General features: G+C 38.0%; 1 protein-coding gene across 1 annotated transcript; it reads right to left on the reverse strand.

Moving 5' to 3' along the window:
- Positions 1-1,645: 1,645 nt before the first annotated feature.
- ddx6 (DEAD (Asp-Glu-Ala-Asp) box helicase 6) lies at positions 1,646-19,172 on the reverse strand. Its single transcript, XM_056236777.1, has 14 exons — positions 19,039-19,172; positions 14,714-15,321; positions 14,566-14,629; positions 10,941-11,045; positions 8,290-8,419; positions 8,017-8,163; positions 7,815-7,909; positions 7,590-7,712; positions 4,745-4,873; positions 4,517-4,633; positions 4,275-4,338; positions 4,095-4,196; positions 3,798-3,982; positions 1,646-3,711 (listed from the first exon to the last, which is right to left on the reverse strand). The coding sequence occupies exons 2-13, from the start codon at positions 14,914-14,916 to the stop codon at positions 3,807-3,809; spliced, it is 1,455 nt and encodes a 484-aa protein (XP_056092752.1). The 5' UTR covers positions 14,917-15,321; positions 19,039-19,172; the 3' UTR covers positions 1,646-3,711; positions 3,798-3,806.
- Between the last annotated feature and the right edge of the window lie 466 nt (positions 19,173-19,638).

Here is a 19,638-nt window from a genome sequence, read left to right on the forward strand (position 1 = left end):
CACACACCAACACAATGAATACATGTCATGAGAAACTCAACAAAAAAGACACCTTAAACACACATGGAACTTCAGTGAGCTTTATTTCCAAACAAAAACCATCACAGATGTTAACCATTGCACTTTTATACATCTCAAATCTTTAAAAACGTAGCATCACTGAGAAAAATGCCAATTGAAATTACCCAAATTGAAAAGGTGGAAAAAAATATATATATACTTTGGATTTCTTAAATTTGGTTTGTCGTTTTAATCTGCAGTATCCAAAAAAAAAAGAAAAAAAAGAAAAATCTAATTTAAGGGCAAAGTTAAGATCAAATTTTCCTTACCCTGAACTCCCAAATTGTTTATTTGATGTTTTGAAACCAATTCTCTCCCTTTCCCTCCCACCCATTAACCCAAACCGATGTATCCAAGCACTCTCAACACTGAACAGGGCTGCGTTTCTCAAAAAACATTGTAAGCCTAAGTAGATCGTAGAGACCATTAGTGTCAATGGTTCTACAATCTACTTAGGCTTATGCGGTTTTTGAGAAACGCAGCCCAAAATAATAAAGTATTGGAATAGCAATAGATGCATCAGGGCAGCAAAAAACCCTTCCCACCCACCCCAACACAAAAAATAAATAAATAAATAAATAAAAATAAACAAAAAGCAAAGGAAAAAAAATATTGAAGAAAGAGTGGATTTCAAGATGGCAATTTTTGTACGCTTCAGATAAACTATTAAACAGGTGAGATGTTCTCCACCCTATTCTTCGAAATAAAAGGAAAACAAAACCTAAAATGAAATCAAAACCCCAACCACAATGGCAAAGACCACAGCACATCCAATCCCACGCTGCTTTACAGCATCTCAGGAACGAACAGTGATTTTCATGGCAAGTGGTTACTGAAAAACACCGGGCTGCTGCCAAAGAACCCAGTAACTTGTATACTCCCCTCTAGAGCTGATCTGTTTAAAAAGCCCCCAAAAGAAACCAAAGCTGATTAGCCTGGCGGACCATCTATGTGCACACCGGGGGCATGTCCTATAGAGGAGAGAATACAAGCTTGGATTGGAGCAATGTCACTGGGAAAATGTTGCAAGTGCTGAAATATGGGGCAAATACATGCTCATAATTTGGTAACTAACCACAGTTAGAACAAACTTGCTTAATTGTCTCAGGAAAAAAATAATAGCAACACTCCGCAGTAGACAAAGCCAATCCGTTTAATAAAATAAAAACATCTCACCTGTATTTGACTTTCTAATGGGGACGTTGGTGATGTTACACTCCAACGTTAAATTCAAAGTAAATTCTGTGCCAATAATCACAAAAAAAAAGCATCAAATTGTATCCCTCCCAACCTCCAACCCACCCCCATAAAGTTACAACCCGCAAAACGCATAACTAATCAAAAAAGCAGCAGAAGGGCTAAAGTGTCTCAAGCAAGCCCCTGTCAATCCCCAGGAAAAAAAAAAAAATCTATAAAGGCTATTAGTGTTTGGGGGAGGGGGATAAATATTCTGCTGCAAAAAAAAAAAAAAAAAAACATTTGGTTTCAGCACCCATGAAATACACATACCCCATCTCCCCATCTTAAATACCCTTGTCGCTGCACAATACTTCCTCAAAACAAAAAATAAAAAACACATCTGCCCTAACCGAGGAAGTGCTCCCAGCACGTGTGCAGTCCGTATTATTGCCCAACCCTTGAACTAAAGTTCACACTTAAGTGCAGCCCACACTGCAAAGGTTTAGAACCTTCTGTTAAATCTGTGCAGCATCTTAAGAACAATGTCTTGTTCCAAAAAAAAAAAAAAAAAAGAAAAGCCTGCTGACTCGCGATGCACTGCATGTCTCTGCCGCTACATTATGTCAGTCCATCGTTTAGAAGTCTTGGCATCCAGTTGTTGTTTTTGTCCATTTTTTCCTTTCACCAATGGGAACTAAGTTCCTTTCAATCCTCCAAGCCCAAACGGTCTGTTTAAAGTCATCATGTCCTAGTGCCAGAGAACACAAACCCATGTAACAGCTACACATCTCGCTTATAAATTCAACATTTTTGCACGTTGCCAATTTGAGCTGCATTGCAGCGAGAAGCACTATTACATGATGAAAATATTAAATTACCTCTATGATTAGAGTCACCCGAGTTAGGGGACCCTGCAGAGTGCCTTAGTCAGTGTTACAAGCAAAAGGCTGGAAAGCAAATAAGCCTCAAGTTTTCTCAACCCTAAAATGAGGCCATTTATTTGAGCAACCCACATCAGGAACTTTTGTCAACACTGGGTAATGATGAGAGACAATTTAGAGTGAAGTGCAAATCTGAACAACTGCGCCACCCGCTGAAACGCTTAGAAGCTGACAAAACATTTGAACGGTGTTTTTGGATTTAAAAAGAAAATGTGGGGAGCCCAATTTTTTTTTTTTGTTATAACAAAGCAAAGGTGGTGCACTACCTGGAAAGGTTTCAACTTATTTCCCATGGGCGAAAATTATGGAATAAGCAAACAAAATACCGCCGTCCAGTGCTGACAAAGTCCTGATTTTAAAAGATCTTTCAAACACTGTTTTCAAATGGTCATCCAGCCTTTTTAGCTCGTTTTAAAACAATCCATTTAAAAAAATAAATGAAGTATTTACAAAATGTTTACAATGCGCCAAATCTGTATAAATGGCACATTTAGGACAGAGTGCCTACCCAATAAGAATGCAAAACTGTATTGAAATCAGGAGGAAAAGGGGAGGGGGAAGAAAAAGAAACAAAGAGGGGGGGAAAAACAAAGAAAGAAAGAAAGAAATCCACATTCGTCTCAAAGCAGGAGTCCTCATGGCCAAGGAGAAAGGCTGGTCTGAGTCCGGTCAAGTCTCTTAGTGTTGGCCCACTGAAGACAGAGGGGGAAAGAGTTACGGGTCTCTAGAGGCATGGCATGTTCCATGAGTGGATGAAGGGGGGGAAATCCATTGAGAGCCTTGTGGGACTTTTGAAAGCTTGACACAAGAACATTAGCTCCTATCATTGTCATCATGCTCACTGATATCATCTCAGTTCTCCAGGGGGCTTCTCTTCACACCATAGTCAAGTATGCCAGAGACTGCACACACACACCACCCCCATCCTCTCTCCCACTGTGAAATCCTGTTCTTCATTGCCCCAAAAATCTATAGGTGGCAAATGCAAAATTATTCTTCTGATGTCAAACAGGAGGGGGCAGACAAGCGATCCCAAAAGCCATAGAAAAATCAAGATCATGTCTTAAAATGAAGAGTTATGAAAGGAGAAAAAAAAAAATCATATCAGGTTATTACTTTTTGAACAAGTTAGACTGCTTGTTAAGGCACTTGTTTCAAATGACTAGAAACATGAAGATGTGCAGAGGGACAGAGAGAGTGGGGTGAGAATGTGCTTGCAGGCAATAAGTAGTCATTTCTTTTCTTAGGAGATAAATCCTCGTGTCCCCTCTTTCCCTCCTCGAGGGATTTGAAGTCTTCAGGATGAAAATTTCAGTGCAGCAGTCCTTTATTAGGCCATGAGTCCTTCCCGATTATTGTGCCTTTGCAACATCACATTCCTTGTGGTGGCACCAAACAAGACAGGAAGAAAAAAAAAACGGGGGAAGAGGAAGACAGAAGGAAGATATAGTTTAAACAAAATTATCCCCTACTCCCTATACACAGTAGGGAAGGAAAAAAAGGTGGGGATAGGGGACAAAGGATTGGTGATCTGCAAGGGGTAGAAAAAGAAAAAGATGGTTAAATCAAACATTCAGAGAAACTGAAAGCTGTTGAGTGAGTGACCTTTGAACTCACCTCTCCTGCTCACAGTTTAACCTCCTCCCCACTCTCACTATGGTACTCGGCCACATATAGACTCTTGTCAATACTGCTGGGAATGGGCTTGATTTCAGTACCCAGCTGTTCTTCAATACCTTTCAGGTTAAAGCGGTCATCATAAGTGATCAAGTTAATGGCCAGACCCAAGTGTCCAAATCGGCCTGTGGGGAGAGAAGGAGAGTGTCATAATGTCATTCAAAGTCACTGTTTGGCAAGTGCCAAATGCAACATTGCTTGATCTCAGAGCGGACACCAAAACAAAACCTTACTCACCAGATCTGCCAATGCGATGGAGGTACGTCTCCCCAAGTTTGGGGAAATCGAAGTTGATCACCACATTCACAGCTTGTATATCAATTCCTCTTGTGAAGAGATCTAAACAAAAAAAGTAGGGGTCAAAAACACCAACTTTGATTAAATATGTCTATTATAAACGAGGTAAACTGTTCTTACCAGTGCAGACGAGATTTCGACATAAGCCGTTTCTGAAATCATGGAACACGCGGTTTCGGTGTTCCTAAACAAAAATTAAAACACGCATTAGCAAAATTGGCAACGTCAACATTTTAGATAGATTTATAAGCCCAAAATAATGGAAATTTTTAATCCAGTAAATTCGTTACATAAACACTTGCTCCATTTCAAAATTCTGCCAATAGCAGTGCAACACCACCACAGGCCCCCTTTACTCCCACCTGTCTCATCTTGGCATGAATGTAGAAACAGGAGTATCCAAGCTGCGAAATCTTCTTGGCCAGGAGCTCCACTCGCTGGGATGAATTGCAGAAGATTATAGACTGATTGATCTGGAGCTGAAAAACAAACAAACATTTAAAAAAAAGGATGTCCGCATGTTCTGCAACAGTCAGTTTATCTGTAGTCAGATCAAGTGTGGCATGCACAAGGCTCAAAAAGGCTTTTACCCTGGAGAACAGAGTATTAAGGCAATGGACTTTCTGCCTTTCAGTCACATAGGCGTAATACTGAGTAACCCCTTTCAGGGTCAGCTCCTCCATCAGGTTTATCTCATAGGGCTTCTGCAGATGGGCGTTCTGTTCACAAAAGCAGTGTAAATTAATACTTTATGAAAACTGATGACAGCCTCACAAAACAATTACATGCAAACATTTTTGTTTTAGGCTTAATGTAGCAAACATACAATAAAGTACAAATCAGTGTTTTCTGCCACTAGGCAACAAAACAAAAAGCATGCCATTCTATTTGCGGACTCTGGATGCACACAAAAAGTGACCTGACCATTAATGAAATCATATTTTCATTTACATTTTTGGTTTCCTACGATTAAGAAAATAAAACCGCATTTATTACGTTGTTTTTTTGTTTTACAAACCCAACACTCACCCTTAATTTAGAACGGTGTGGTTCTGAACGTCCCTAAATTTGTAGTGCACTGCAGAAACAGTTATTAATTGATTCAATTTATTTTTTTATAAACAAATTTTTTTTTTTATATATATAAAGTTAAATTATATTTAAAGTTCAAGAAAATCCACTCTTAATATGACAAGTTTTTTTTTTTTATAAGTTTAAATGCACAATGTTTCCACAGTCAAGTCATTCTGTTTAATAATTGTGAATGACTAAATAACCATAATGATTCATTTTGGCATAATTGAGCACCCCTAGCGACACTGGCCAATGTATGAACAAAGTTTGAGCCTTAATGAACTGGGTAGCGTTGGACCAGCCATAAGTTCTTACTTGGATTGGAACATAAAATCCACACTAGCAGCTTAGTAACTACTACCTAGTTTGTAACTTACTGTACTTTATTCGGTTGCACCATTTGTTTTTTAGGCAGAACGTAGCTAGTAGGTCGTAAACTCTAGAGTAATGTGTAGTGGTTTACCTTCAGTGATCTAACAGCAGTCTTCAAATACGTTAGCAGAAGCTGTTTAAATGCTGCTTTAGTTTATGCTGTTTGAATTTCAGTTTATCCTTCATTCTAACTTCTTTTGCTACACATAACTAACGGCAAAAATACGTTTCGCTTAAATTCGATGTATGTAAATAACATTCACATTCAAGAAACTGTATTTGAAATTAATAACGATCAATAAATACTGACAAAAATAAATACAATACTATAAGAAATGTAATTTATTTATTTGACATGCACAACACGGACACGCCGTTTAGGACAGGTTCATATTTAAGGGCCATTAAAGTAATTATCCACAGTTAGGCTTCAACCAAGTTTAATGGTGCAACGCAAAAATATTTAGTAGTGCGCAAGTTATAACTTAACTTAGCCTAGTTTTGATGTAAATGGGCACTAAGTTGTACCTTATGCACAGCTGGTACAATTGGCTCCTTGTCAAAGGCTGTTTACACTGCAAGTCTTAATGCACAGAACTGATCTTTTTACCATATCCAATTTTTTGTCCCGTTGTGGTTTTACTATGCGACATGGTTGACCCTTAGGTTCTGAATGGCCGCACTAAAATGATTGTATAATTCACGTCGGGTGGCCATGATTATTTGGCTGCATGGATAAGTTAAAAGCCGTCATGGATGTTTCCAGCACAAAATCTGACTGCTGAAAATAATGGTAATTTTCGTTTGTTATTTTAGTAGCGTGGTAAGATTTCATTTATTTGAAATAACTCGAAGGAATTAATGAGGGTGAGAGAGAGATTGTAAGTGTGAATTACCTGCATGCATCTATATAAGTGAGGCTTGTTAGTTTATTTACAAAAACAGCTAATTTATCACCTCGTTGTTGAGAAATAGCATATAATGCAGCTTTCAGTAGCGAAGCTTGTTTTATTTTTAAAATTCACAGGGCAGAGATTGAAAACCAGATTCTATCCTCCTGAATGTTTCTGTGCGCGCGCAATTTCCTCGCAGTTTCCACCCCAGTAAAATAAGCTGTGAGATTTAAGCCTAGTTCACACTACATGATTTTAAGCCCGATTTAAGCCCGATTTAAGCCCGATTTGCAAATCGCTGAGCTCGCCGACAGGTCAGGGTGTTATCGCGTGCAAATCGCGGGAGATTAGCGGGCGATGAACGCTCGCCAATCTGTTAGTATGAAAGAGCCAACAACGCATCAAAGACGCTCGCAGACGCGTCGCCGAGCCCAGAAAAATATCTAGCATGCTAGATATCCAAAGCTGTCGCACGACTCAAGCTCACGTGATGTCATGAGCTACAGCCAATCAGAGCAAGGCATGTTCGCGTGTTGTGTTCTTCCTCGTCTTCTTCGCCGGGTATTGGCGCGCGTGCTGTTTCGCGTCATTTCCGGTTCGTTTTATCGCGTGATTTTTCGTGACAAAACGTGGTTTGTAGACAAGATAGAATCGTTGGGTGACAGTTGTCGTCAACTCATGTAGTGAGTTACCCCCTGTTGCGGATCAATCACGTTGTGTCGTGTGGTGTGAACAGCTCAACAACTTGAACACTCCTGATTTCACAGAGAGCAAGTCATGTAGTGTGAACCGCACAGTTCAGCCCGACGTTTTAAAATCATGTAGTGTGAACTAGGCTTTAGTGCAAGTGCATACAGGCACGTCTTCATATAACAAAAGCTATCTTTTTGGGCAAACGTGTCGCAATCAATTTTATGTGCCAGTGTAAACGCAGCCAAAAATACTTGTGGACATTAAAGTCACAACTGACTGTTACAAAGTTGGCACCGAGAAAGTTACAGGTTCACAATTATTATATTATTGAAAATAAAAGAATCCAATGCATACTTCCAAGCATTCAAGTTTTTTGTTTTTATATCTGAATCAGTGACCTTACCATGAACTTTTGCACACTCAGTGGGAAGGTGGCAGAGTACAGCAAAATTTGCCTTTGTTTGGGCAAAGAGCTCAGCATCTCCTCCATCATCTGTACAAAGTCCTGCGACAGGAGTTTATCTGCCTACTCGGTAACATGGGTAAAACATCAATGAGATGGGTATTACCATGTGGCATTTAAGCAAGTAATTAGCATTACTACAAGATTAAGCTCTTATTCACATACCTCATCCAACACAACCATCTGTACTTGATTGACTTTGGCCACTCCCTTTTTGATGAGGTCTAAAATTCTTCCTGGAGTGGCGATGACAACATGCACTACAAAGGCAAGAGTTTAATCCAATAAGACCCAGGGTTTATGAAAGGTATATTTACAGCAGTTCAAACTATTTTAAAACGGTTCCTGCTCATTTATGATCACTTGCCTGTTTCGTCGAGTCTCATGATGTCATCACGGAGGTTGGTTCCACCTGTAGTTGCCATAACCTTGACCCCGCCCATGTGTTTGCTGACCTGGATGCAGATCTGGCTGACTTGTAGAGCCAGTTCTCTAGTGGGCACAATGACCAATGCTGCAAAAAGCATTTAAAGCATGAAGTCACTTAAAAACAATAGAGAAATCGTGTATAAAACCTATAATGGTGAAACAATGATCCCTAACAACTTGTAAATGTGTCAAATCCAAGATAGTCACTGACCTTGTATGCTATCTTTCTTCAGGTCAATGCGTTCAAGTAAGGGAATGAGGTAGGCGCCACTTTTTCCTGTGCCGTTCTTGGCTCTGGCTAGAATGTCCCTCCCAGACAACGCAATGGGAATGCTCTCCTCCTGCGGGAATGGGCGAGAACAAGGTAATGAGCAGTAGACATGTGCCGGTATACGTAATACGATATAATGAATTATTCAAATCAAAAGTTGTAACTGGTTTAATGGATCTAAGCTAACAATGATCAATGGTGTTGTTGTTGTTTTTTTAAACTAATGTTAACAAAGAATAATAACTAACAATGTGCAAGTTACATTTGTTACATGCTAGTTAGTTAATGCATTAACGAGACCTTATTGTAAAGGGTTACCTATTTTACTTTATAATTTTTAAACATTTGTTTAATTTATGTGTATTGCTTTATTGTATTTAGATGTTCAGAGTTCTTTTTGTTATAAGACAAAAAGTTATTAAACCTGTTATAGTATGACAACACTTTTTTTTGCAACTTATTTCAATATCGTGATAATTAGGGTTGGGTACCGAAACTCGGTGCCAATAGGGAACCGGTTCTGACGTAAACGGTAGTAACCAGACCGAATAAGAACGAAAATTTCGGTGCCTGATTTCGGTGCCTAACTTCATTAGGCACACACACACACGCAAGGTCTCTCGCTCTCTCCCTCTCCGCCGTGCGTGTGCTACACAGTTTGGAGCACAGTCTCTTCTGTCTCGCATGCGCGCTCTCTCGCAAGGTTTGGCTGCATTTCACGTGTAAAATTACGCGTCAGAACGCCCTCTGGGTGTGCCGATAGTCTGAATCCCATATAGAATCAAGCCAATTCATTGGCTAATGGCGCGGGCGCCGCCTCGACGCACTTATGTCGTCATATTATGTTGGCGCGCGCGATCTGCTCCTCAGATTTCTCTGCCGAAAAAGGAAGCTGGTCGGCAGCGCGAGGAGCTTGGCAGCGTCTCGTTCCCTATTGAGAGAACATAGGTTACAGTAACCAGAGATGTTCTCTTTCATAGGTTCACTCAACGCTGCGTAGCTAAGAAGCAGTGGATTTGTATTTGTAGGCTGCTGTAGCCTACTGACGCGCTACAGCGATCTGTCACATTTCAAAGAGCCAAAACGTTATTTATTGTGTGAATCTCGTAAAAATATTGACAGAATCTGACAGCTGTGGATTTGTTCCATATCAAAAGTAACCTTCTCTGTCTTGTCTGTCGGTGTCAGCGTCCTCTTTGTCCGCGATTTTTCTGTGTGAAAGGGTCAATTGCGTGAGTCTCACGGTCAATGCGTGAGAGTTGGCAGCTCTGCCTGCTAGTAATCTCTATTAATCTCCAGTATTATTACATTGTTTGATACAATATTGTTTCATTTGATATTATGTAAATATGAATTTTTATTTTATATTGGTTTTATTATTACCATATGTTACTTGTATTTATATTGTTTAAAGATTTAAGTTAATATTGTGTCCAGTTTGGCCCTGTAAATTAAAGGGTATTATTTTTTGATAAAGTGTGTACGGTTTCATTTTCTTAAGTACCGATTTAAGAACCGTTTAAGCACCGGAACTGTTTAAAAAAATACCGAGTAGGTACTGGAATCGGATAAAACCCAACCGATACCCAACCCTAGTGATAATACCGTTTACCGTGATAAGCTTCAGCAATTATCGCAAGTTCGCAACATGAAAATTTGATACTGTCACATGCCTAGGTCAGATTAAATGCAGACTTCTCTTGCCTTACACTAGATGGAAACTGTATGGTCACTAACAGACAAAAAGGTTAAAAAGCATAAACAGTCTGAATCCAGTTTCTGTAAGAGACATGATTATCATTCACTTATAGTAAGAGTTCAAATACAACCTTCTAAATAAGTCATAAACTTCGATTGGCACAACTAATAAGACTGCAATTTAAATGCGAATTCTGCATATGTCTGTGTTGAATGAGAGCTGCGGTTTCGTCTACTAATTCTCAAGCATGCATGACACTCTGGTGTTGTCAGCATCTGCAGTCTCACGGTCTATGAGGACATGAACTTCATCTCCAGAAGTGCACTTGATGGTTTTATCAAAAGAAATGGTGAAATGCTCATATCAAATACACACAAACTCAATGGTCTATATGACACCCATCAAAATAAAAATTTGGTTTAACTTGAGGAAACTGTGACAAATATATTCCTATTGCAGAGAAGAATGAACTTCTTAAAGTAATATTAATAATAATAATATTTTGATGCACCTAAATTTCTCATTTCTTTCCCCCAAAAATAAAATAAAAATTATTACTGACCCCAAACTTTTGAAGGGTAGTGTTTAATGTTAGAAAAGCTTTCTATTTCAGATAAATGCTGTTCTTTTGAACGTTCTATTCATCAAAGAATCCTGAAATAAAAATGTAAAAAAACTGTTCTCAACATTGATAATAATCATAAATGTTTTTTGAGCATCAAATGATCATATTAGAATGATTTCTGAAGGATATTGTGACACTGAAGATTGGAGTAATGATGCTGAAAATTCAGCTTTGATCACAGGAATAAATTACCATTATCAGATCCCTTTAGCTAGGAGTGATACACATCTGAAATATTTGCCATCATGTGTCTTTTTTGCCTCTTACCTGTATAGGTGATGGTTTCTCCCAGCCCATTTCAAAGATGCCCATAAGCAACTCCCGTTTCAGGCAGTAATCCTCAAACTCATTTCCCTTGGTCGCCGTCACATCCTGTAAATTTTTGATAATGATTGCACTTTACAGAGTTTTACAGACCACAACAAGCACAGAGAAAGACTCTGGTTCAGAGGCTACCTTTACTTAAAGGGGTCATCGGATGCAAAATTCACTTGTATATGGTGTTCTCATATAAATGTGTCTTGGCATTGTGGACAACCACCATACAATAAAAAAAAATACATTCACTCCTTTTTTAATCCTCAAAGTCTAAACACTCAATCAGGCCGTTTGGATTTTCTGAGCACTATGATGTCATAATGCTCATGCTCCGCCCACGACCACTGACGGACTGTCCCGTATTGGCATATTTCTGCCCTCAGCCATTCGACACCCCCCATGGAGGAGAGGGGCGGGGTGAGCAGTTGATCATTATCAATTAAAGAGACATGCACCGAAACAGGTCACTGTGAACAGAGCTGTTTTTGAGGAGGTAAATAGGGTGTTTTACACAACCACTGATGAATTTTAACCAAAGTATATTACAAACTTTACATGAAGACACTAAACTAAAGAATCACAACTTGTGGAAAATGGGCATCCGATGACCCCTTTAACAGACATTAGAGCTGCATGATTACGGATAAAATGAGAATCACTTTTTTTTGTATTAAAGCGATCACGATTGTCCCACAATCCTAATGCGACAACTACACAAAACAGTAAGGCTGTCACTAACGATTGTTTTGGTAATCAAAAGTAATCGGTCGATTTTTTTGACGATTATTTTTTTTTTTGTGGTAGTAATAAAAACAGATCCAGGCAAACAATGGCCTTTAAAATGCTTAAAAATACATATTTAATAACAATGAGGGAATAATATTTGGTATCAAAATAAAGTATCAAAAGCAAGTCATCATATGGTTTTATAGAACACTTAAAATACATAAGATATAATATAAAATCAACATGTCGTTATGTATTATAAAAAAAATTAGGGATGCACCAAATGTTCAGCAACCTAAATTATTCGACCGCAAATAGTAAAAAAAGGAAATTCGGTGTTAAATAAAAAATAAACGAATACATTTTACCGAACACTTACATTTTTGATGACGCGATCAAAGAGCAACCAGCGTGTGTGAGAGGCGCACACACTTTATAAACGCAGCAAACATATCGGGAGTGTGGAAGCATTTTAAAGTGTCCGAGAAATTACCGTTTGCAGACACAGTTCTGCTGGCAAAAGATGGCCAAATAAAAATAATTTTATTTTACTAATTTATTTTAAGTAATATTGTTGTTATTTGTCTGCTGGAATGTTAAAAAAATGTCCAGTGTTAAATATTTTTACATTGCAATTTTGGAGAAAAAATTGGCAAAAAAAGGGATAAAATGCGAAAAAGGTGTTTTATCATATTCAGTTTCGGCCAAGAATTCTCATTTCGGTGCATCCCTAAAAAAAAAAAGCCTCATAAATATAAAAAATAAAATAAAAAGAGGACTTGAATTTAATCAAGGAATTGTGACATCCCTACAAAAAAAAAAATCTGTAAAAAAAAAGAAATGATTCGATGACTCGTTAATAAAGACATCACTTGTTTCATTACTGGATTAATCAGCGTTTTTGAACGATTCTTTTTTACATTTAATGGGCATATTGCAGGTTAGAGGACCCAACGAGTCAATGTATAGAAAAATAATGTAGGAACTAGATTCTTTAAAATATACTTATAAATACGCTACAGAAGCTTCTGGAGTCGTTTTTGAGAGACAATTTTACTTCCGCGTCTGAAAATGGGCGTGGCGGGCGTGACGTAACGGGCGGGAGAGCGGTCGATTCAAACAACAGGAAAACAATGGATCGCAATGACATTTCGGACGCTGAGGAAGTACTTACTCGTATGACGGACCACAGCCCTACAGTTATGAGCCTGCTATGCTGCCAAGAGAGCGGGGACAGGCCAGGACTAAATGTCAGACAGAACGGTCAGAGACACCATGAGTTGTGGTGTGAGAACCAGTGGAGAACAGCCCAGGACAGGTGTCTTGGTGAGAGACGTGCTTATAGATACACGTTCGCTAACGATATACACTGTGCTCACAATTTTGAACAGATTATGACCATCGTATATCAGGCCAGCAGACATTAGTATTTTTAGGGTAGATTTATACTATTAAATGTATAAAAAAACATACTTGAGTATATTTCTATTGTACTAAAAACATACCCAAGTACATTTTTAATACATATTTTTCACCTGGGTTATAACATAAACAGAAATTAAAGATTTGAATATTTAAACAACCTGAGTAATTTTGTTTTTCAATTACAAGTTGCCTCTATTTAGGGCATGACTAAGTTACCTATATCACACTATTTCATGCCATTGGTACAGTATTAGACGATCAATATTTTTGCTTCGGCATCCCATGTTGAACTCCATCATATCGCCGGGATGATAATCCTCCGATCTGAAGTGAACGCTACACACGACCGCGTTTCCAATGCGGAAGAGAAATCCCGTCTCTTCACCTGCACAAACCGCACCAGGCACGAAAGATATACAACACCGTCCCTTTTCTTGTTATGGAAACCTGTGGACTCGATGTCCTGACAGGCCGGAGTTTTTGCAACATCCACAAACAATAATTTACCATGACGATGATAAATTAAAATACGACAAACTACCGAAAACACACTGACTCACGGCCGCTCTCACTGAACACCAGCCTACTTTGCACTGAGCCGAGGCTGACGCTCCCTGGCGTGACGTAAAATGACGCGATTTTGAAAAAAAAAAAAGTTTTTACGAGCAGTCCAAGAAACGCTCACTTTATCTACTAAATTAGTGCCCTTATGTCGTTTTAAAACATTTTAAATCCTGCATTAACTTTTCATATGAGGTATTTTAATACAAGGTTATATATTAATTTAGGTTTTTTTTTTACCTGCAATATGCTCTTTAACAGTCACTTCTTGCTACCTACTGGTGTAATGACGTAATTGATACAATCTTTAATTAAAGCATCAAGTTTAAAAAGGTGATTTACTCTCTTATTACTAAATGTACAGTAGTGATCAAAATATTGCGTGAGTGTTTGAATCGAGATTACGATCTTTTAACAATTAATCGTGCAGCTCTAATGCCCCTTTTCCACCAAAGCATTTTGAGAGCCGGTTCGGAGCCGGTGCCTACTCGCGAACCAGTTCTTTGTGTTTCGACAGCCAAAGAACCGGTTCTCGGCCAGGAAAATTGGTTCCAAAGTGGTACCAACTCTTTGCTGGACTAGAACCGTTCTTTTACCACGTCATGCTTACGTCGGGGGCTGGGGGTGGGTTACTGTGAACAACAACACGACGGGAATGGGAAAGCTGAGACGTATGGCGACATACACAGTGACGTAATGACGTCGTTCGCTGGGCTCTCTAGTCAGTGGAAAAACAAACAGGTTCTGAGAAGGTTCGCAAGTTGAACCAACTTTGAACCAGCATCAGTTCGGAACCAGTTCTTTTTTTGGTGGAAACGAGGTATATCAGGCAGACAAGTAAACCTGTTAAAGATGGACTTACTGAAGTTCTCATGCGCATATCCTTTGGAGGAAGCTTTAGATTCTTCTTCCAGTCATCCCCAGGCCTGATAAGGGGGAAAAGAAATTCCCAATCACCACCATAATAAAGCAGCACTCACTGCATAATCTGCACTCCCTCAAGGACTTACTTGATGATAGTGTTGGCTGTGGGTACAGGCTGGGAGTTGCCATTGTTGACTGTGCTGGAGGCTTTGACCTGGGTAGGTTGCATTGTTTGGGACCCCCCTCCACCTCCTCCAGGACCCCCTGCTGGCTTCACAGAGCCTCGCATTTGGCCATTCTGATTCGACAGTCCCAGAATCACTGGATTTTCCATTCTGGCTGTACTCATGTCTTAAATTTTCTATCCTCCAAATGTGACAAAAACAGTGGAGATAAGTTTATCTGGATGGGCTTGCAAAACAATTCACAAGTTGTCCTTCCCACAGCTTTCGCAGTGTCCAAAGAGCACGAAAAAAAAAAAAAAGAAAGTTAAAGCAATATTTTTCACCAGTTCCTTGTTCCTCAATATGCAAGTCTCTTGTGGAACATCTCAATATGAATGTCACTCAAGCAACAGGTCACAGATATTATAAGCGGGGAGGATTAGCTTCAATTATCCTTCCATGAATGAGTGAATCTTTCCTCTGCAAAAGGAAAGTTTCACAGAGCAGGGGCTAGGAAGCCAGTGTTAGTCTTTTTGATGATTCTGTCCATTCCTTTCTCTCCAATTTCAACTATTTTAAATGTTTTCCACCTGTGTGAGAGAGAAAGAGCATCTTAAAGCACATAATATGAAGTGTCAAACAAAACCACCAATCAAGATTTTAGTCAACGCCGATACAAATTATGTAGGACAGGGGTTTTCCAACCTTTATAATGGTTCAAATAGATTCTCATTAGCATAACTTTTCAAAAACGTTACCTTAACAGATCTTTCTTTTCCCACATTTAGAAAAAAAAAATATCTATATTTTGATAGAAAATAACATATCGCCACTCATGACGCAAGGGACCCCTGGGTTGCTGACATTATGCCAATATATGCAAAAAAAAAAAAAAAAATTGATTATTTTAAGAGCTCACTTTACACAATATACAGTAGCACTTCAACTATTTGATGTAATCTTTTGATTACATTTTAAAAGATTTAAATATGTTCGTTTTAGACCTTCATTTGATTACCAGTGATTGATAAATTTCAAAATCAAATCCAGAATTAAAACAGACAACAAAGATTTTCATTTATGCATTTAGCAGATGCTTTTATCCAAAGCGATGGGACCTTACACAATTTTCTCAACTTATTTTTTGTGGGCTAGCACAGTAGCGCAGTTTCGTTCCGCTTTCATTACGTTTGCCATTTGATGTTGGGCAACGTTGTGGTGGTCGCGCCAGCGATGAATGAAAATATTGAGCGTTATATCGAACATTTTTTATATCGTTACCGACAATGGTGTACCGTCGATAAATAATAATACTGTTTTATCGTCCAGCCCTACTTTCACCATCATGAATGTTTGTATTCACCACTCTGTAGAAGAATACACATGTGCACAGGAGCGTAGCATTTCTCTACAAAGTGACGTCGCCCTACTGGCCAGGCATGTATAATACAGCGCTTTTAGTCAGTTTTTTCGTGGATCCGTGTGAACAGGACCATTTTGACAATGTCGTCGGTCATCTGTACATGAAAATGCAAACTGTTTAGGGCTGGGACAACGCGTCGACGTCATCGATGACGTCCACGCAAAATATTCGCGTCGATTCGTCAGACCCAAAACAAAGACGGCGGCGCCGGAGAGTAGTATAGCAACACGAGTGGCTCCTCAGACTTTCAGAAGTGCAAGGCGGCACGGCATATAGAGGAACATATCTAGTGGAAAATGAGAATGTTACGAAAATAAGAATGCATTACTTTGCACTTTTATATAGGCTAGTCTTTTATTTTGGAATTTTAAGAGCAATAAACATATATTGCAATGTTAAGGAATTCATGTTTTTTTTTTTATTCAGATATGTAAATCAACACATATAGTGCTATTAGTCAATTAATGGGGAGATAATCGATACGAAATCGAATCGGACTGGGAAAATTAATCGTTAGATTAATCGATGCATCGAAAAAATAATCGCTAGATTAATCGTTTAAAAAATAATCGTTTATCCCAGCCCTAAAACCGTTACTTTTAATACTTGTGTAAACGTTCCCCAAGTAGTGTAAAATTGTAATTAGGATACATTTTTATGAATTCAATTAATTAGACACGATTTATTTTAATTCAACTAGGGATTTAACAACTAGGCCTAATCGATTAAAATAAATCGACAAAGAACTAGATTATCAATAAGTTACATCTGCATCAGCCAGTCACGTCACTTTACAGTAGTGAATAACAAATTTCTTTGTACAAAAAGCATAATGAAAACAGCAGAGGACACAGATCATGTACCTTTCCCGCAGCATTACACTAAGTTGTCCGAAACATGAGAATGCTTTTTATTTGTAAGTGCTTCAAACACAAGCATAAGCATTTACAGCGTCTTGCCCTGCCGTGCTTTGACATATGCGTGTGATGTTTAATGTTTCTGGCAAATGACAGGGCATAACTTACATTTCATGGTTATATCCTTGTCTGTAAATGTTTGAAAGTCCCGCGAGTATTTCCATTTTGCATATCCTTACAACAAGGGTCTTGTTAAACTTCACAGTCTTCAATGAACGAGCTTAAGTTAGAAATTAAGTGCAAGTTAAAAAACGCCTAACACAAGCAATATTCATGAGAGCCGTAACATTAAAGGCACTATTGTTGGAATAGCCCATTAATGTAATACAATTACTATGTTCAGAAAAGTAAATGTGTGTTTTCATACCTTGTACAAATTAATTAAAATTATCATTTTAATTCAGTCGTTTTCATTTCTGCTTCAAAATAGTAAGCAATATGTTGTTTTTAGCTTTAGAATGCATTTTAACACTTTTTTTTTTGCTTATAATGTACAGCAAAGCCTACATGGATACATTCACTATATTGGTTTTCATAAGCTTTATTTTACACAATGTTTGGAGGACAGCATTGGGTAGGATGTGGAATATTGTTTAAAATAATTTATTTTTAATAGAAATATTTTAATGTATAACATTATTTATTTATATCCCAAAAATAATCGAGAGAGTAATCGATTATCAAAATAATCAGTTGCAGCCCTAAATTCAGCCATTAAGATATTTAATTAATTCACAAATGTGCACAATTCTTTGATAAAACGGTTACTAAATTTTAAACTAACAAGTGAAGTTTCACTCCTGTTGCCATCTCAAAATGGCAAAACATGTGCGGATCAATCTGCCTACCATTAATACAGATCATTTGGAGTAGTAATTCAGCATATGTGGTATTAATGCAGCACATGTACACTAAATTGTAATGTTACAGCAGCAAAAGAGTTAACTCACTGTAGAAGGAATTATATACAGAGAAAAAAGCTCTGGTAGAAGTGGCACAGAAAAAGTCTGTCAAATCAAAGATAATGTGTAATCAAACTGGAATCGACTTGATAAGGAGAAAAACATGCATGGTTTGAACACACGAACAAGGAACGTAAACCTTAGATGTCAAATCTGACCTCAATAATGATGGCAGCTGAACCTGGCACAAAGTCAACATGATAGGCCTCATTAAAACAGCCGCTACTAAAATAATATCCAGAATACATAGACATTAATATGGTGATTTCGCTGACGTTGTGGGTTTGTTAAACGGTTGCAGTAACGTTAGCACTTTGACAAAATATCAGTGTAATCTGGTTAAAATTAGAAACAATGTAAATGCTAGTTAGCTGAAGTTGAATGAAAGTCCCTCCTAGTCACGAAACTCACAAACGGAACACGCTAAACAATGTATCTCAATGTAACCAATGTTACTCTGTCGTTATTTAGAAAACACTCTTAAATTTTAACCGTCTGGCTTCAACACAACGTGCAATTCGCTGTCACGCAGTTAATGCTAATGTTTAGCTAGCAAGCGGCTAGCAGCTACCCCTTGCGGCTTCATTTCAGTTAACAGTCGGATAACGTTTAAACAGTTAGGGGACACAGCTATTAATAACACAATGTTGATATGCTGCTTCAGTTAGAAGTTAAATTGAATATTTGAACTGTGTGAAAGAAAAAATATTAACACTGTGCTAGAGTTCATTAGCTTTTGCGTCCAAACACAGGCCCAACGCGAATTAACCCACTGATTCACAAATTACAATTAACGGTCTAAATCACTAAACACCCATTTGTATAAGACATCGGTTAGAAAACATTTACAGCTTACTAAAGCAATTAGCTGAATGGCTTGACTGAGACAAGAAAATATTCATGACACCACAGACAAATATGTAAACACGCAGCTAAAAAGAAACCCCCAAAACGGAATAAAAATCTACCTATGTACCACATACATTTGACTTTCTGGAAACTTACCAAACGTGGCTGAGTATATCTTTCTGCGTGTTTGTGAATTATAGGTGTAGAGCTCTGACATATATTTAGGGGTGTAAAGCGAGTGTGTAAGATGGCTTCCAGTCATCTTTAAACCCTCCCATAATCAGTCACATGAGAGCCCTGTCTAATCCACAAAAACACCGCGCATATTAGAATTATTTATTTATTAAATGCATTCTTTACTGCGGACTTTGTTTTAAATGCATGTCAAATATTTTATATTTTTTTATCAATACAAAACACTTTGCATTGCAGTTTATTATATTTATTATTATTTATTTATTTGCAATTTTTGTTGGCGTAAATAGTCACAATTATACCTTTCCCTTAAAAAATATATATATATCATAATTATGTGGCAGTGCTGTTTAATTCTTACCTGAGCTTGTTTTTGTCTCTCTTGGCAGAAACCTGACATGTGAATGGGAGTCATTTAATCAGGTAAACATGTTTGTGCTTGACTAATTGGTAATGTAATGTGATTTAAAGAAGATTGACATTTATTTGAATCCCTAAAATCATACGTTTTCATTATAACTACTTATTTCATAAGTGTTGAAGATGTTTGGTATGCACATG

Source organism: Rhinichthys klamathensis, unplaced genomic scaffold, assembly GCF_029890125.1.
Source record: "Rhinichthys klamathensis goyatoka isolate OS25496 unplaced genomic scaffold, OSU_Roscu_1.1 h1tg000464l_1, whole genome shotgun sequence".
Taxonomy (NCBI): domain Eukaryota; kingdom Metazoa; phylum Chordata; class Actinopteri; order Cypriniformes; family Leuciscidae; genus Rhinichthys; species Rhinichthys klamathensis.